The 18863-nt window shown below is 36.0% G+C and overlaps 1 protein-coding gene, 1 long non-coding RNA gene and 1 other non-coding gene across 4 annotated transcripts; all 3 read right to left on the bottom strand.

The window, feature by feature from the left end:
• Positions 1–1714: 1714 nt before the first annotated feature.
• LOC140826728 (uncharacterized) lies at positions 1715–4409 on the bottom strand. 2 transcript variants are annotated; one of them, XR_012116864.1, is made up of 4 exons: positions 4340–4409; positions 3425–3485; positions 2502–2718; positions 1715–2222 (listed from the first exon to the last, which is right to left on the bottom strand). It is a non-coding gene; the product is annotated as an uncharacterized lncRNA (long non-coding RNA). The 2 variants fall into 2 exon arrangements; XR_012116863.1 differs by lacking the exon at positions 4340–4409 and having other exon boundaries at positions 3425–3843.
• LOC140828782 (small nucleolar RNA snoR130) lies at positions 3886–4004 on the bottom strand. The gene has a single exon (XR_012117347.1). It is a non-coding gene; the product is annotated as a small nucleolar RNA snoR130 (small nucleolar RNA).
• A 996-nt stretch (positions 4410–5405) lies between the features above and the next one.
• Positions 5406–9526, bottom strand: LOC140826727 (acireductone dioxygenase 2). Its single transcript, XM_073189227.1, has 7 exons — positions 9299–9526; positions 7199–7310; positions 6824–6918; positions 6354–6468; positions 6143–6267; positions 5950–6020; positions 5406–5749 (listed from the first exon to the last, which is right to left on the bottom strand). Exons 1-7 carry the CDS (start codon positions 9314–9316, stop codon positions 5683–5685), a joined length of 603 nt encoding a protein of 200 aa, XP_073045328.1. The 5' UTR covers positions 9317–9526; the 3' UTR covers positions 5406–5682.
• Between the last annotated feature and the right edge of the window lie 9337 nt (positions 9527–18863).

Raw genomic sequence — 18863 nt, 5'->3', positions numbered from 1 at the left:
CGTAGGATTACGTGAATCTCTCGTATTTTTACTGGAGTCTCGGTTCAAGTGTTTGGGATCGAAGGACTAAGTTTTGTTCATGCCCATACTATTTGATATATAACATGTTTAAATTGATACATATTATATATTTAAAAATGAGGATGCAAATTACGAAGTCCGCAAAACGTTAGGTGTTTTGCACGAGAAGTACTAAATATTTGTAGACTGGAAAATTGGAGTCGTTGAGAAATAAATTTATATAATTTTATGCACGATGTTTGAAATGATATGTCAACAATGTGGGGATCTTTGGTGGAGTGGAGTCGGGGGAAATTAGCAATATTACAAGTAATTGGCTATTTGACCACTTCATGTGGAATAAATAATAAGAGAAAAATAGGCTTCTGGTTTCCCTTAACCATGGTGTAGAACAAGAATATGTGCTAATATGTGCTGATTTCTGGTGGAACGATACTAATGGAAAATGGGGAATGCATCGGTTGAAATGGGAGAATATGTGTAGACCAAAATGAGTGGGTGAGTTGGGTTTTCGACACCAAACTGTTTTAACAAAGATTTGCTAGCTAAAAAAGTGTGGAGAGTCATTCAATCGCCCAATTCTTTGTTGGCGAGAGTCCCCAAGGGACGGTACTTCAAACTTACAAACATTATGGCGGTGGAGCTGAGGTCCAATCCTTCTTATATCTAGTGTTCTATTGTTGGACTTAGCCTATTGGGCTTGTTCGCACGACTTTAGTGCATCGAATGTCGGACCGATCAAAGCAAAATTTCTGCCTTTATACAAGAGGACTTCGAATGTTTGTTAGACTAAGTTCGGCGATTTGGCATGAGACATGTAAGAGGAGAACAGATGCCTCTTCGGGGCATAACTCTAATTTTAATGTGGATTGGGCTTATGCGTTTTGGAAACCATTCAAAAATGTATACGTTTACTACATGTGGATGAATAAAAAACCGGATAAATGATTTTTTTTAAAATAATAATAATAATAATTACCCAATAAATGATTCTATCTTATAGTTGATGCTATTCAACAATTCACCAAAATAAAATATTTATTAATTAATTCCATGAACATAGATAAATCAAAATGACATATCCATTCAAAAATAGGCACCAATCAAGTTCCATTTAATTTGCTCACTTTGATTGGATCTTATTCTGTTGGAATGTTGACAGTTACATTACTCGAAGGAAAAATAAACCAATGTATAGGATTACGTTAAGTAATGCAAATCTATGAACAGAATATTGTCTTTACATATATACCATAATAATAAAATTATTTATTTAATAAAGATAATGATCTAAATTGAGTAAAAAATTTATATATATGCTTTTTTGACAAAAATCATACGTTTAAAAATTTATTTAACAATTACCGTGCGACCAGAAGGAATGCAGAGTTTTGTAAAAAGATTTCAGCAGCATTAGCTTGAGTCCAAGTTATAAACGAAAACAATTTAAATTAGGATTCTATTATGATCATTGAGCTCACAAGAGCAACCCCTGTGAATTGGAAATCCATCTCTCTCGAAAAATATCCACTGAAGAACCATCACCAATGCGCCAACGGCCAAATTCTAAGAGCTCCCTCCCCAAATCAATTATCGCCATATATAGGAAGGGCTGCTTCAAATATACACTTTCATTATATCCACGTGTTTATTGTTTAAAATATCGAGCTTTGAATACTTTTGCAACTAAGGATGATCGAGTAATCAACTCAAGGTAACAGGTCCGACTTCATATTAGCCTAGTACATTATATATAGGAAACATGCCTCTGTATAATATTGATCATAAAGAAAGAAAGAAAAGGCTATTTCTATAATCAAAACAGAAAGACTAGGACACCAAGGCACGACCAGTTTCTCGAATTTAGTTTTAGAAGATTAATTATTTCTCATGTCTAATCATCTTGTTGATATGTATATATATATATAGTCCACAGTGGAAAATTTGTGTACTCATTGTAAAACTTGGCTACGCTTTGGACGGAAAATTTGTGTACTCATTGTAAAACTTGGCTACGCTTTGGACGGTAACATCTTTTTTCCTGTGGCCTTGCAGGTGTACTTCCACCGCAAATTATAACAAAAGCTAAAACGAGTGGATCTCCATCAGGCACCCTTGCAAAGCACAAAGAAGTCACCGACATAAGCCACCAGCTTTCTTGATCCGCCACTAAACCTTTCCAGGAAAGTTATATCCTCCATCTGAACCAAATGAGATTACAAGAATTTTATTAGAGATAGGACATGAGATTACAAGAATTTTATTAGAGATAGGACATTAAATAATCATACAAAACCTACTCAGTCGCGCATAGATATCTCATGTGTGGTAAATCTAAAACATAAATATGTAATCTATTCACTATTGGTCCAGCACATGTTTACATCTGACAAAGATGGTAACAAAGGCAAATCAACGCAACAAACTTCACAAAATGTAATAAATGCAGATGTTAACAACAAATTATGTTGATGAGATACCAGGTCAGAAAAGTCACGCAGCAGATGCGGAGGATGAAGAAGCTGTGAATTCACTGCGAAGCTCCTTAACCATGGCAGTGAGTGACTCCGCATCAAGACCCATATCACAAAGTGCAATGAGAATTGAAAGAGTATCGCGATCAAACCCAGTTTCACGAAAGTTTGACATGAGGAAAACTACGTCCAGTGATTCTTCTGCAGCTTCCGGAACCATTTTCTGCAAAAAATACAGCATTTTCAATTTGGGAAACAGAATACAAGATGAAGGCTAGTTATAGAATAAAACGTAAGGACTGAAGAGTATCAGTTTTCTCATAATTATTTTCAATGATGAAGAGAGCACACACAAATTACAAGAAATCCAAAGACTAAGGATAAAATAAAATGAAAGATACAATGCAATACAGGACATTCAGTATCATTTCAACACATATATATGACTTCTATTGAGGGAAGGATCGACTGGAATATAATTGAAGTCAAACAGTGTGTAGGGCCTTCCTTAAAGCCCTGGTACCAGCAGCAGCATGTCCCAATTTTACGTGGTAAGGCGTTCTGATACAAAAGCCTTATTGGCGAAACACATTTTTTCTTTAAGGAAAAAAGAATAAAGTTTTTGTAAAAAAGAGTGTTGGACAGGCTTCTTTTTATGAAAGAACACTAAATAACGCTTGAGACCAAAGAATACAAGTCTCAGTCTTCTGGTTCAACTTCTTTTTTAAAGATTAAAAAAAATAATACTTTTTCGCTATCAAATCCAAACATATAACTGCTTCTCTGTTTTAAAAAAAATACTCGCAGACACTGCTTAATAAAGAACTTTTTGTACTCAAGTGCCTTTGTATCCAAACTGGCCTGTAGAAGCCAACATTTTCAAAAGTCCTGGTAAGCCAAATTCAAATCAAAGGCATCTCAATTTTTACCTTAAGCTCGCCAAACCTTACTTCACATGTGATTCACCTTGCTTTTTCTGAAGTCAGACACCTGCTGATAGCATGATAACACATTAAGAAAGATAAAAACATTGGCAACAGAAAACGACTTCAGTATATTGCCACTCGTCATCACCTTTTAGCAGGATTCAAATATAGTTCAAAACATCTTATTGGCATTCAAATTTTGAGCTCGAAATAGTATCCACCAAGTGATTGATCTCCATCTCATTGATGGACTATTTTTTATCAACTCCAAGTTCCAAGTACAACCAACTATTTTAGATTTAACTAGTAAAACAATTACATTAATGAAGAACACAAAAAAGTCGTAGTAGGAAAACAATCGTGATCACAACAGAAAATAGAAACTCAAGAACTATCATTTTCAGGATTTAAATCTACAGAAATAAATCAACTACACTAATCAAAAGCATGCAGCAATCAGCCATATCCCTCAGAAGTGCCTATTATCCACCTTTCCATATTAGGCCCCTCCACCTCCTGCAATAAGCAAGAGGGAGCTCCAAATATGCATGTTTTCGGATTACTAAATGTTTCATCAATGGGATGTGCGAATTTGATTAAGAATCTTAATAGCTGCAGAAGGAAGCCTGCATTTAACTGACAGGACAAGTGCAAGAAAACTAATACAGAAATTGAGTGAGTAAGCATAAACCAGCTAAGATTTCACTGTCCTGTTTCAATTTTGTATAATAAGTTTACAAAACCAAAATTCGAAGAAAGATTAGTACACACGTACAAACGAAACCTTTCGGAAGTATTATATACGCAGTAGTCTAATTTGAAATGGAAAGAAAAATGCGAAGAAATTGGCGGAAAAACCAACAGTTAACATGAACATATACGCATAATACACATTGAAACACAGAGGATCGAGAGAACCTTGCCGTGAAGGTGCACTTTGTGGCGGCCGAGAGCGCAAAGAGTAAGAAATTCCAGGGTTTTGTGTATTGAAATCTATGAATTATGAATTTCAAATGTTTTATAATATTTTATGAATTTGAAATTTATTTTAATTAACATAAAATTATATAATTTATAAATATATGAGTTTTTTAAATACCTTGTATTTGGATGGAAATATTTGAAATCCCTGTATTTCAATTATAGTTTCATGATTAATAATAAAAAAAATATATTAAATCTTAAATACATATCTTATTTTTATGTATACATTAATTATATAAAATATAATGAATTTTAAATGACATATTATTGTGTAAATTTGAAATTCATTACAATTAACATGAAATACTATATAAACATGTAAGCAATGGATTTGAAATTTAAATTCTTATTTCTCCAAATACAAAAATACATTTAAAATTCTTCCATCTAAACACAAACTTATGGAATTGATACACACACAATATCGATATCACATCAGTAATTTTCGAGATCAATTCAGTCGTTTCCGGTGTCATATCAACGATTAAACCAAAATAGGTGAAAATTAAAAATTTATAATCTAAAACCAAAATTTGAAATTTTAATGGAGCAAAAACGAAACTTGAGGGAGTAAGTGGGAAAAGAAAAAACTATTTTCTCAAGTGTTTATCGTCGTAAATTTAGCCATAGACCGAAGTTTCCTTCAGGACAAGGTAAATGGGGACTTTACAAAGAACCAAATTCATTCAACGCATGTGTAGCACTAATTATTATATAATGTATTCCAATTGCTTCATAAGATGATATTATAGTGCAATAAATTGGAGATTACTTTCAAAAAATACGCGTGGATGCTCGACATAAAAAGAGTAAAAAGTGTTCTCTAACATAGAGCATCATAAGATTTAGGCTTCACCTTGGATAGAAAGATCACAAATCCCATTACAAGTATAAAAATGATTTGCGCCATTGATATAATCCCATCGAAATATGCTCGAAGAGAGGCTGTTTTCGCGCTGAGGCATTGTGGTTTAGCTAGTGATTGAGGTTGGGAAGAAGATGAACAGAAAAACAATATATCATCCGTTATAACAAGACGCGTCTTAGTATTTGAAGCCAAGCAAAGACAGCCAGAAATGTCTAGATATTAACCAACAGATTCGACACATTTAACTTAAAAAGGTTCGAAGATACGCACTTGCAAGCCTTGATCAAACATTCTATTGCAATATTTTACGTTCATTATTGGAGAGGGGATTATATTACAGGAAAACCATAAAAGACCAAACCGATGGTGACTGACAGTTGGCTGAATTTTATCAACATCTAGATGTGCTTTAAGCTGCAGCATCAACCGTTTCTCCAGCATCTTTCTTCTGCAGGAAAGATTCAATATATTGTGTCCTGCGGGAGACAACATTCTGGTGTTAGATCTAATCAACAAATTTTAGTGGTCGAGTTGGATTTTGATTAATTGGTTTAAATAATTGGGAAGATGATCTCTAGGCCTTTATTAATTGGTTTAAATAATTGGGAAGATGATCTCTAGGCTACAAAGGCGTAGGAGGTTTGCAGGAAGCTGATGTGTTTTAGTATTGAGATACCTTGCAGGAAGATGATCATGAGGACGATTAAATGGGGTCCATATGGGATCACCAACAAAGAGTCGCATTGCCTGTATGCGACGATATATGGTCAAAAGGAGCAGTTTTAAATAATATGAACAAAAGGTGGAAGATCAACACAAAAGCACATAGTTACTATAATGTTAATGGTGGTGCCTCAACTAAAAAATACCTTGATATAGTTGTCTGAGTCGAGGGTGAAACGATGATAAATACCAGCTGGCAGGACAATCATCGCCCCTTTCTTCACCCAGACGCGGATCCAAGCTTCATCATGATCACGAACATCAAAATAACCTTCACAAAACATAAAACTGTTTAGTAACAATGATCTTTCATAAGATCAGAAGAATCATCAAGCCAAGTTAATCGTGTGAAACTACCACTCCCTGCCACACAATAGCGGATCTCTTCATCTGTATGAAGATGTTCTTCATAGAAATTCTTGATCTTCTCCTCATAATTGGGAAGTTTTTCTGGGCAAACCTCGCAAAAGTCCTGAAGAAGATAATAACTTGAAATATATTAACAGTGTATGCGAATCGAATCATTTGAAGTCAAATCAAACATTTTAAATCCGTGATTTTAAATATATTTGATTTTTTCAAGTGATCTTGATTGAGGTGAATTTCGAATTCACTCCCTCTCAATTGAAACTCCTGTATTGATAATTACCCTGGATCCCAAAAAAGGTGTTATTTGAAATCCAAACTTGACAACACTTCCCCAAACCAAAATATTTCATCCAAACACGACCAGATGTTTATTACAAAGAAAATAACTGTTTTGACAGAGGCCATATGTAAAAGCCTATATATGACAATATGTCTTATCACTTGACAAATTTTCATACCATGTAGGAATATCCACGTGCTTCGCGAATTTTTTTCAACTCTGGATCAGTTTCATAGTTGTCAGCATCTAACCTCCAACTGAGCACTCCAATCTCTAAAATAATTGCAACAAGGTTCAAATCCAAACTCATAACTAAGAATTACGAAGAACAGTTGCCCCTAAGGGAACGTATATAACATTCATCAGGTTTTTTTTTTGCATGCATTAGGCCCTGTCGTTATCAATCAAACGAAACTACTTTCTAAAGCCATTTGGGAGAAATGGGTAGCAGCACATGCTCGACACCAAGGATCTCTAAGTTCATATCATAACCAACAAAATAACAAGTTGTTAGAACAAAGATAACAACAAGACTTCTGAGAATCAGATGTACCATCAAGCTTCTCAAATGAGACAAATTCTTTAGGTTCCCGGTGATGGGGAAGTCTCTGATCTTGATCGCTGTCATCCATGTACCATGCCTGAATAACCTCTGCTCTGTCGTCCTGCGAGTACAGAAATTTGTTGGCAGTGAATTTCATTTTGGATTCTATCTCGGTTATCGACACCAAATTCAACAAAACCACGCAAAGGAAATCAAGCATCACAACAGTTGGAAAGCTTTTTAACATTATCCCCATCGGCAAATTCACTCACACTGAAACTACAAAACCTACAAAGATTTGGTGCCCACAGCAGGAATAACGAGTAAAGATGCCATCTTATTATTGAGCCAAAGAGTTGGAAGGTAGTAGTTTCTGAAGAGGTTGTCCGAAATCTTGTGATGGTGGCAGAGTGCCATCCAACTCCTCACAATCTTGCTTGGTTTGAACAAAGATCAGAAATTTCAAATGTTTCGTCTAACATAATTTTTTTCAGTAGAAGATGTATATCAGGATCAAATTTATTTTGATATCACTCCTATGAGTGAATGCTGTCTTTGATTGGACAACCATGGCAACATGATCGACATGCCAACCACAATATAAAGGATAACACCTACAATTGAAAAACCTTCCAGCTGCCCAACCAAATTAAGCACCTCTGCACTGATCTGTTTTTCTCTCAGATCCAAGAAGTTATTAGAGGTGTTCATTTTAAGTACTTGTCTCATGATGATTTTCTCTTTTCTGACAAATCAACAACCAGCTATTCGTTATAAATTGTAACCAATGAATGCAATTTATGGAAAGAAATTCATGGTCGAGATAGAACTCTTCACTTGATAGACACATCATACTCTTGGTCGACACTCCACTCACCACTGATACTTTGAAAGATAAGTTGAGTGTTTCCAGGTTCGCCAAACGTCCAAAGACTACACTTCCGATGAACGACTATAATGCAAACATGGATCGACATTAGATGGATTTTGTTCTTGGTCTACCACGTACAGAAAAGGCATATGACTATTTTTGTAGTAGTTGATCAGCTCCAGAAAATTTCGCATTATCCATAAATTCAAGTGACTGAACTATTTTCCAATGAGTATAGTTTCCATGTATTCCTACATCCATTGTTTCTAATCGACATTCTTATTTCTTGAGTCATTAGTGAACATCTCTTTGGTGATCAGTAAACAGCAGCATGGATATGAGTTCAGACAATCATCCACAAGGTGATCAAACCAAGGTCACCGATTGCTCCTAAGGGGATTTGCTTCAACGTCTTGTGGGAGATATTATCAAGTCTTGGGTGCTAAACTTAGTCAAAAGAAATTTGCTCATAATCATGCTAACTGCCGGAATACAAGTTTTAGCCTGTTTCAAGTGTTCCACATTGTCTGCAGACCTTGATTCAGCAAGCTTTGAACCAGTGAACTCCACAAGAATCATCCAAATACAAAATCCTCCCTACTCCCACTTGTCGAACTAATCATTCAATTGCACGAGTATAATTAAGTCAAAGTTTACAATCCATAAAACCAGTATATTTCAAGAAAGCCACCCCCACCATAATACGAAAATAAAACAGAACTCATACGTTTTCCCAGAGCAATCTAATTCGAACGAACTGTAACCTAGCATAACCATGCTCATAATTATTATAAAATCCTATAGTTCTCAATAATTTTTAACATGGCCTTTTTAAATTGTATTTCGCCTCCCTGAATTTTTCATTTTCTTAGGTACTTATACACGAAAAATTTTCAACCCCCGTGAGAAATATATATCGATCCGGTTATCAACTCAAAATTTCAAGCCACTGTCGATCCAAGAAAGATACCAGCGGAAATATTTTTCTCAGGGGAAAAATAATCAAACTTTACGCAAATAATCTAACTTTAGCTTCGAATGAAATTCAAAATCACATGTAAGAATATAAACATCTCAGTTCTCACAAACAAATAATTCCACAGAAAACGAAAACGACACAAAAAATTACAAGAACAGATCCAATTAGAACAACACTCGAATTAATTAAGATTCCAAGCAACCACAAAAACGAAATCAAATCCTGAAATCAAGAACTAGAAGATGAAGAACCACAAAACCTTGCTGAGGGAACCCATTTCCTCGGTTTCTCCGAAGGCGCTGGTAGCGTGATTCGATTTTCTGCGTCTTTGAAGAAACAGTAAATAATATTTGGTCTAGTGATGGAAATTTAGACCGTAGAAAAATCAGTCATTGTCTCTATTAAATTAAACCTGAGATTCTCGGATTTCCACTCGTCCACATTATTACGTAATGGAATTTTTGTTCGTTTCGCCGATGACCAAAACATTCGCTATATTTTTTGTTAATAAAAATTATTATATGTATTTTAAAATTAAAGTTAATGATTAATTATTTTTCATTTTGTATTTAAATATATATATATATATATTTAACTTTGGCGGGTGCGGATGACTAGGGATGGCAATGGGCCGGGGTGGGAGCGGGTTTGCCATTACCATCCTCATCCCCGAATTCCATCCCAGCTCCGATCCCTGTTTTTTCGGATTCGGGGAATCCCCAAACCCGAAACTTCGGGGATCAACTTCTCATCCTCGTCCCCGTCCCCATCCCCGTTTCAAAAATATTAATATGGCAAGACGATGACGATGTCGAATTCGAAGATTTTCTCAAACCAAAAGTTATTATTATCTATAATTATTAGAGATAATATTAATATTAATATCAATATCAATATTAATAATAATAAGATTATTAATATTTTTAAAAATATATATTATTATTATATTATTAATGTTAATAATACTATAATTTTATTATTGATATTATTTTCGGGGCGGGTTCGGGGATTTCGGGGATGGGATAGTAATCACGTACCCGCCCCGAAATTCATCAGGGATTTAAAAAAATCCTCATCCCCGAACCCAAACCCGAAAAAATCGGGGATCCCCATCCCCGTTTCGGGTTTTCCCCGCGGGGTCCCAAACCCGTGGGGAAAGTTGCCATCCCTAGGCGGGTCTGAACACGTTGGATTCATGGGATGGACGTAAACGGTGGCGGAGTCAGAAATATATTCTACTCGGGCTAAAATTTTAAACTCTAGAATCTTTTAATATTTTAAATTGATCTACCCGGGCTAATATCATATTATTCCAAAATTATACAAAATTTACTTATAAATTTATAAAAAAAAAATTGGGCCACTCGGGCTATGGCTTCGCCACTGGGCGTGAAGGGTCCAATAGTAGACGAGGTCGGGTCTCTAGTTTGGTCAAATTTTTCCTGAACTCGACTCATTTTCATTTTTTATCTTGAAAGTTTTGAGTTATTCTAGAACCTAATTTGATGGCACTTTGAGATGAAAATTATAGTTATGAACTTTATTTGAAGTTGATTTAGACGATTCTTTGATCGTTTGAACATTTCAAACTTATCATATGTTAATCTTTAGTGCCCAAGTTGAGCTAAATTAAAAAAGAATGGTGTATGCATTGCATACTTTTGGACACACATTCGATATTTTTTGTTCTCATGAGCCTAAATTAAATCTCATTTAATGCACTTAATATTATTATATCTTGTTGAGCTCGAAAAAATTGATGAAGGAGATGAAAAAGAAAAGGAAAATTCCTTACGTGAAAAAAGATTATCCAAAAGGGAAAAAAAATTTAAAGTCTTGTGAATGAAAAAAAAAACTAAACCAAGAGAAAAGGGAAAAGCTCAAGAAACGCAAAAGTTTGTAATGTGTTGCTGGTTATTGGCTTGCATTGGTTGATTTGTAAAATATTCATGATACTCATAGTATTTAATATTGCAGTATGGCATTTTCATAGTATTTATAATTATGATATTATTCATTTTGAATACAAATCAAATTATTAAAAAAATTATACAAACATGTAACACATGTGTCAATGTAATAATCAATTGCTATTATTAAATATAAAAGAAAAAGGTTTTGGTATGGTGCAGGTCTATTGTTTTTTTCATCAATTAAAATTGCAGTCTAGTCCCGACACAGACCCGATACAATTATAATTTGACACTCGTACAAAAATAATCAATTCAAATTGCTGAATGAATCAGGATAATATCTAAATTTGAATACAAATAAATTCACAAAAAATAAAGACTGCACAAGCAGGTATATTATATATTTATATATAGAAAAATAAAACTGAAATTACAACAATTTCCTCAAATTTCATGCTAAAGAAAAGATCACTCGATCATGCTTGGCAAGCAAGATTTAGTGACAAAGCACGTGTTATTTTATTGTATTTGGTGGAAAAATTTCATGAAGACTTTAGTGACACTGATTTAGAATGGATCACCCAATCTATTTAGATTACATTATCCCGAGAAATCCAACTAGATGAATGATATTATGGCACATGACATATAAGATTGAGTTCGAATCTTCTGAACTAATCCGCATACAGCCTATAAACAAAAGTAAATTTCATTTGTTTCCTACATCGTTTTTCTTCATCTTCACTCTCTCAAGTTCTAGCCTATACATTAGGTTTTACATAGTTTCTAGGACATTTTAGTGCTGAGAAGCTTCGGAAGTAGTGTCAAATCGTCAGTGAACTGGGATATGCAGATCGAGACGTCATCAACGGGCTGACGACATACATGAGTATAATCTAGAAGCATTCAAAACTGATTTAAGGATCATTAGGAAGAATTTTGAAGCATGTTTAATCATTCGGGATCTGATATGATAACGATTTTCAATATGTTGTTATTTTCTAGGTTCAGACTAGTAGAATTCTCAAAGTGTTTTAGTGAGGTATATGGTGTATTGACTGAGATATCCAAGCTTAGTGTACACACTTATATGTTGCATGATACTTGTTTTACTACTTTGATATATTATGCATGACATATCACATAGAGCTTGATATCTTTTGAGATATACCTCGTTCGTTTAGGCCGCTAAACACTGTTTTGTATTCTGGACGGTTGGGTATGAGAGCTACATTGTCCGACGGGACTCGCGGGCTCTAATAGTCCTGGACATTGTAGGTCCACATCTTGATGATGAGTGTGAGAGGCAAAACATATCTATGACAGATCAGAGACTACACATTCAAACGTCTCTAGACCGAGCATGAGATTCTAGACTTAATCTTTGATATCCTAATATATTGTATTTCGCATGCATCATATCTATTTGTATATTCGTATCTTATCATATTGGGTGATTGTCATGCATGTCCTTGTTTTCATCTTGGACGCCCTATCCCACGAGATATATCTTATATTGGATGATTCGGACGTCCAGCACTGTGGCTAGAACAGTTGGGTTTTCAATGGTGATCAAGTGGATTTTATTTGGTTTATCGTATTATCGTGATTGATTATGATTTGATATGGTTGTTTTAACATTTAAGAGTGAAATTAGTATTTTGTTTTCGTTGATGATTAACTTATTTGGTTTTCTCTGTTTAATTTTTGTTGTCAAATTTAATTATACATGTATATTAATATGTTTAGTAGTGACTCGAATAAATAAGCTACAAAAAATTTGTGTAATAGAGTTCCAATCCCCGATTCTCAACAACAGGATATATTGGAAGTGATTTGGTGGATGATGGAAAAGATTCACAAGAGGGATTTTGAAGAATTTGCTATGAGAGGATGGGTCTTTGGTGTCAAAGGTTGTGCCATAGTCAGGGACGTAGCCATGAATTTTTTTTTATCCTGGGCTGAGATGCATACCATAATCATATAATTATTGTCCTAAAAAATGAAAAGCAAGCCATTCATCAACGAAATAGGCTGAAAGAAATGAGCTAAAGTGGCCTAAAAAAATAGGCTGAAAGAAATGGGCTAAAGTGGGCTCAAAAAATTTACTAAGAAGGCTAAAATTTAATACAAAAAAAAAAACCAATATATATTACTACTTTGGGCCAAAATTTAGCTTAAAGAAATGGGCTAAAGTGAGCTCAAAAAATTTACTAAGAAGGCTAAAATTTAATACAAAAAAAACCTACTACATATTACTACTTTGGGCCAAAATTTTAGCCTAGGCTGGAGCCCACCCCAGCCTTTGGGGTGGCTCCGTCCCTTTGTGCACTGGTTATAAATGTAATGTGAAGGTGGTACATCAAGGAGTTCTTTGGAGTAGGAACTACCTTCAGGAATATCAAGGTCATTAAACTGTATGAAAGTCGATGGTTTGATGAAAATGGCATATTTCCTAGAATTTTAGAGTTTATCGTCGGTTGGGCAGCTACAGCTAGATGTTGATGCAAGCTACAATGAGGATTCACATTCTTACATTGTGGGTGGGGTGGGGCAGAATCATGATGGTAATAAGTTGCTTGCATTTGGACAGAACATTTTTAAACCTATGTTGGTTGTTCATGGGGAGTTGATTGCGATACGAGAAGGTTTGAAGTTCGTTTGTGAGAAATGATTTCATAATGTTCACGTTATGATTATTTCTCTTTTGGCGTTAAACAATCACTAATTCAAGTGAAGAACTCGGCTACATGGGAGCCTGTGTTTCAGAGATAAGGGATTAACGCAGACTTCAAGTATTCTTAGTCTCAACCAAATGTGAAAATCAGCAAACAGAACTGCTCATTTTTTACATGATTTTGTTTTTTCTTCTCAATTATATTTGTGTTGGATGAATGAGTCTTTCCAACTTGTCTATTTTTTTTAAAACTGGACTCATTATGTGAAATCTGTTATTTTCTTCCTGATTTACCTTTGATTGAAACTCTTTTAAAAATTATTTTTTTGACTAAACATATTTTAATTCAATTTAAAATAACAAATGTCCAACAGTAAATATTTTTTTATTTGTAACAATTATTTAAGCACTTAGATGAATGGATTTGAATCCATAGCTTTTGATTATATTTTTATATTTAAAAATGAAACAATTGATGAAATTTTAATCAGTGCACAACATTTGAAATCTTAAAGAGTGGACAACTCAAATTATAAGTCCTTGTTGAATATATGTTTGATTTAGCTTTTGAGTTGAAGTTGAATATTGTTAACTAAGACAATATGTTTGATTTAGCTTTTGAGTTGAAGTTGAATATTGTTAACTGAGACAAAGCTAACATAGGTCCAGTGTGGTCAGCTCTGTTCGATTTAGTTTTTGAGTTGAAGTTAGATATTGTTAACCGAACTAACTAGACCCGAAAAATCAACAAATTATATATATATATATATATATATATATATATATATACAGTTTTGTTATCCTGCACACCCACCGTGCACACCTCCGTGAGCACCTATGAGGTGTCACTCACCTATTGGATGTGATGGAATATAGAAAAATTGCGCATCCAATGGGTGAGTGACACCTCATAGGTGCTCACGGAGGTGTGCACGGTGGGTGTGCAGGATAACAAAACTATATATATATATATATATATATATATATATATATATATATGCCAAAAAAATTAGCAGTCCACATATATTTGTAGAATTGTAGTCTTAAAATTATTTTACATTGTTCAAAAGTTCAGAAAACCATTAATCTTAGTATGGTGAATTATCTTTCTTTACAATTCAAATTATTTGTTTATTTAATTTTTGTAGTGTTCGATAATTTGATATTTCGTAATTTGATAATCATTATAAAATCCATATATTTTTTGATGAACAAAGCATTATAGATGTTAGGATTAGATATTTTGATTTTTCAAAACTGCCTGCAAAAAAAAAATATTTCTAACTGTTGATCATGAAACTATTATACAAATATTTTATAATAATTGATAATTAAAGAATATTTCTAACCATTGATAATGAAGCTAACACAAAGGTTTCAAACAAGACCGTCCCCATAAAATTAGATGCCCTAAGCTAATATCTAGATAAATGTCCAAAATAGTTTTTTTTATTAAATATAAAAATCTTACAAACGAGCTGATAATTAAATTAACATAATTATCATCAATATCCAATTTCATAAATCAATGTGCTATGCAAATTTATTAAATTATAAGAAATGACATATATAAACTAAATGTAAGAACGAAATGTTCATATTATGTAGAACAAAATGTTCATATTCTTTCTCTTTTTTCTGCGCAAAATTGTCAACTAAATCATTGTAATCAAAGCTCAGATGCCATATTTTTTCAACAGACGATATGGCCAAAAACTTGGTGTCAAAGTTTCTGATGCGATTTCGCTGAAAAGGATGAGCCGGGTAAGGAGCTCCAACGGATCGGATCAACAATTTATAATGTTTGGGAATTTTGAACGAAGACAATGGCTTGAACAACACCTGCGAACAATGAAAAGAACTCGTGAATGGGTGTCGGAGGGATATCCGACGTAGCCACTCCGATGATAAAGTCAGCAGGTTGTAAGATGATGAACTTAAACAATATTGGAGGAGAAATACGTAGAGTGCTCAAAGTTCAAAGGTTTTTTTTTCAGGATCATTTAATGATATTAATACCTGCTATTTATAGGAGAGGAATTGGTAGTTACCTCGATTCCCGTATCATCTACTAAGTCGGTTTACCATACTAGCTTCTGATGACTCTCGGACACTCCAAGCCCAAGTTGTTCTGAAGGATTGGACTGCTTGCAATGCTCACACTCGAGTACGGTTCACTTATCGAGACAGCGTCATTCTCGAGGTTGCCCAAGTATTTGTGCAACCGGGAACTATACCCGGAAAGGTGAGAAGCACACGGCCAACTCTATGAGAACTCGGGCTATTGGAAAAGGACTGTGGATAAAGCCATCACACCCGGGAAGGGAAGATTTACCCGGGCGTTCATAAAACGACCCCCCGGGTTGTACATATGGGTATCAGGTGAACGAACCCATATCCTTATAGGGTATAACCACCCATCCCTAAAATAGTCGGGCTAGAGCTTGACTCGCTGTCCCGATTCAATCCTCTCTGTTCACTCTCTGATTGCAATTGCGAATAAATACCAAGTGAGAAAACTTTTTCCAAGTGTCTTGCATCCCATACTCCCGATTCCTCGATATCTGACAGTTACTATTTCCGAGAAAACTAATCAAACACATCATTACGCCTGTATTAGTAAGGACGCCGCCGAAAAATCTCTTCATATTCTGAGATAATGATGAGCATGCTTCCTCGATATCCGTACACGTCTCTTCATCTGTACGCACGATCACTCGATTGGATTTGAATCTACGGTAGAGATTGATTACCTTTCATGTATATAATGGATGGCTTGCCTATTCTATTTCAACCCAACAATTCCATATTCAGAGCATACCATGGCAAGTTCCAGTAGTTCAAAAGCTCCTGACATGGCAGCAGAGTTTATGCGAGCCGCCCTTGAGAAGCGCAAGTCTGAGCTGGAAGATGAGGTCTTCCACCAAATCCTTCATTACTGGGAGGAACTGCAAGGGTTCGAACTGATACACGAATGGGAGGAGGCGATCACTCCTCAACTGGTGGCCAAACTGGCCAAATATCGGGAACGCTTGCAGCTTTCTGATACGGAAAATCTCTTCGAAGACCGCTACATCCTTCAACTGATGCTCTACAAGGAAAGGAGGATCCTGCAGAAGCTTCTCTCCTCGGATGGTTTTGTCAAGGCATTTACCGGTAGCTCGGTAAAGACCTTTCTTGCCAAATGGATGATTTTGGTTGAAAAGGAATTTTGTAATGTAACGGGTGGACCCTTCCCTGAATAAATGAAATCTTATTTTATTTTATCGCTTGCACTTTGCTATCACCTTCTTTCAATTAACTCTCCCAACTGATAAACAATTTATAGAAATGAAATCTAAAACCTTCCGCATTTAGGATGGGGTATCCCGGCCTCGAATCTCTCGGGTGATAAAACCAAATACCGGGCTCAGGGTACCTCAGCTGTACAACGGGATATCATAGTAATATAATTTTGAACATTAAAATGCTCGTATGGGGAGAATACCCACCCCTCCTAGGTTATGATGATGTCGTGACACTTGATAATTGTGCCCACCTTTTCGGCTACCTGGAACAATTTACGAGGTGCATCCTGATCGTCCACCTGTCTAGATTGGACGGTTCGATCAACTCTTGCCTTTGAATGATAAAGGAGACGATTCGACTGACTGAGACCCTTGGACTTCCTCCACATTTAAGGACGTTTGCTTATAAATAAGAGGGTATAGATGCAGAGTGACTCTCAATCCAAAATGTCGAGTTCAAGTGGTTCCAGTGCCTGCAGCAGTACACATGTCCTGGTAACTCCGGAAATGCGTCCTCATGTGGAAGAGCTGAAGAAGAGAATTGAACAGCGCATATGGGCGAAGGTCATGGCCGTGCGAGACAAGGTTTACGACCTGGATTATACCTACCGCAATCGTCTCGCCACTACTCGAGTACAAAGAGCAAGAGCGAGGAAGTATACCCGAGAGTTTGCAGTAAATCGGGTAACAAATCTTGTTGATGACGAGGTTTTGCCGCACATGATGCTGTGGAAAGAGTGGCGTGCTTTGAACAAGATAATGAGGGATGAATCCTTCGTCAACCTTCGTATTCATGAGTTAACTAATTGGATAACGGAGTGGCAGGATTCTGTATCTTATATAATGAATCCCATAACTCTTCGCCGTTATTGTATGTAATGGAAGTTTTATTGATTTTTACTGCTTCATTACTCCTTTGCAAACAAATCTTGTACAAATTTATGCGGACTGAAATGACAGACGTACCATAAATTGTGATAACCCAATCTTTAAGACTGAAACTACACTTATGACATACCTGATGAAAATATGGTTCCCGGATCTGGTATCTCCTGCACTTAGAACATACTCCCGGGCTAGTCAAATCTTTGAATTTGTAACAAAATACCGGGGTCTCGGACTACCCGGACTTAGAAATCAACATCCCGGGTCTCTAGGTTTCCCGAGCTACGAGACAAACCCGCCGAGGTCTCCAAAACCTCCTGGCTTACCCACACAGCATCACAATGACACGTGTTCCTATATCCAACGGTCAGTAATGTTTCGTACTCCGAGGAGCAGTAGGCCTGACAGTAATCATAGCGTGTGTCCCTTCGCCTATCCTCACGGATTCCTAGGTTCATTTCACCCGTTCGATCTGCTTTCAATCAACGATGCAGATCCGCTTTCTCTTTTATAAATTCTAACCGCCTCTTTCTGGAGAATCATTTTCAAATTCGAAACTCCGGCGAAGCCCTTGCGAAAAATCCTCTCCAAGCTCTTCTACGAAGTTTCTCCCGTCTCCGGTGCGCCTCTGATATTGCTACTTTCCCCGACCACCTGTCTCCAAAGTTTGTAAGTCTTTCTTTATAACATGTCTAACTCTACTTCTTCTACTTCTGGGGCCAATGCGCGAGGTTCGCCTAGTGTCGAATCCGCTGCGCTACGCTCCGATGCTTCTCAATCTCCTCCACCCCGTCGCTCTATTACCCAACCCGCTAAGAAACTAGTAGTCCTTCCAACCAGACCTTCTTCTTCTTCCAAACCCTCCATTCCTAGTCACTCCCGAGCTCTTGCCCAAAAGAAAGGTAAGGGTAAAGCTCGAGTCGCGGGCCCTCCTCCTGCCGAGGCCCCGAGAGTTCCCTGGTTCTCCTCTTTGAGCAGCACCCTGCTCTCGGGGGCGGATGGGGAACTTAGGACTTTGGGTAATATTCCTTCCGCTCTTTCTATTCTGATACCCGGGCCTTC

This window comes from Primulina eburnea, chromosome 3 (assembly GCF_022965805.1).
Source record: "Primulina eburnea isolate SZY01 chromosome 3, ASM2296580v1, whole genome shotgun sequence".
Lineage (NCBI taxonomy): Eukaryota > Viridiplantae > Streptophyta > Magnoliopsida > Lamiales > Gesneriaceae > Primulina > Primulina eburnea.
This window is presented reverse-complemented; position numbering and strand designations above follow the sequence as displayed.

What these genes read in the sequence shown, in the direction of transcription:
- LOC140826727 (XM_073189227.1), bottom strand. An exon ending in CTCATTTGAGAAGCTTGATG is followed by an intron (nt 6,919 to 7,198) that starts GTACATCTGATT and finishes CAATTATTTTAG; the next exon opens with AGATTGGAGTGCTCAGTTGG. An exon ending in CACGTGGATATTCCTACATG is followed by an intron (nt 6,469 to 6,823) that starts GTATGAAAATTT and finishes TATCTTCTTCAG; the next exon opens with GACTTTTGCGAGGTTTGCCC.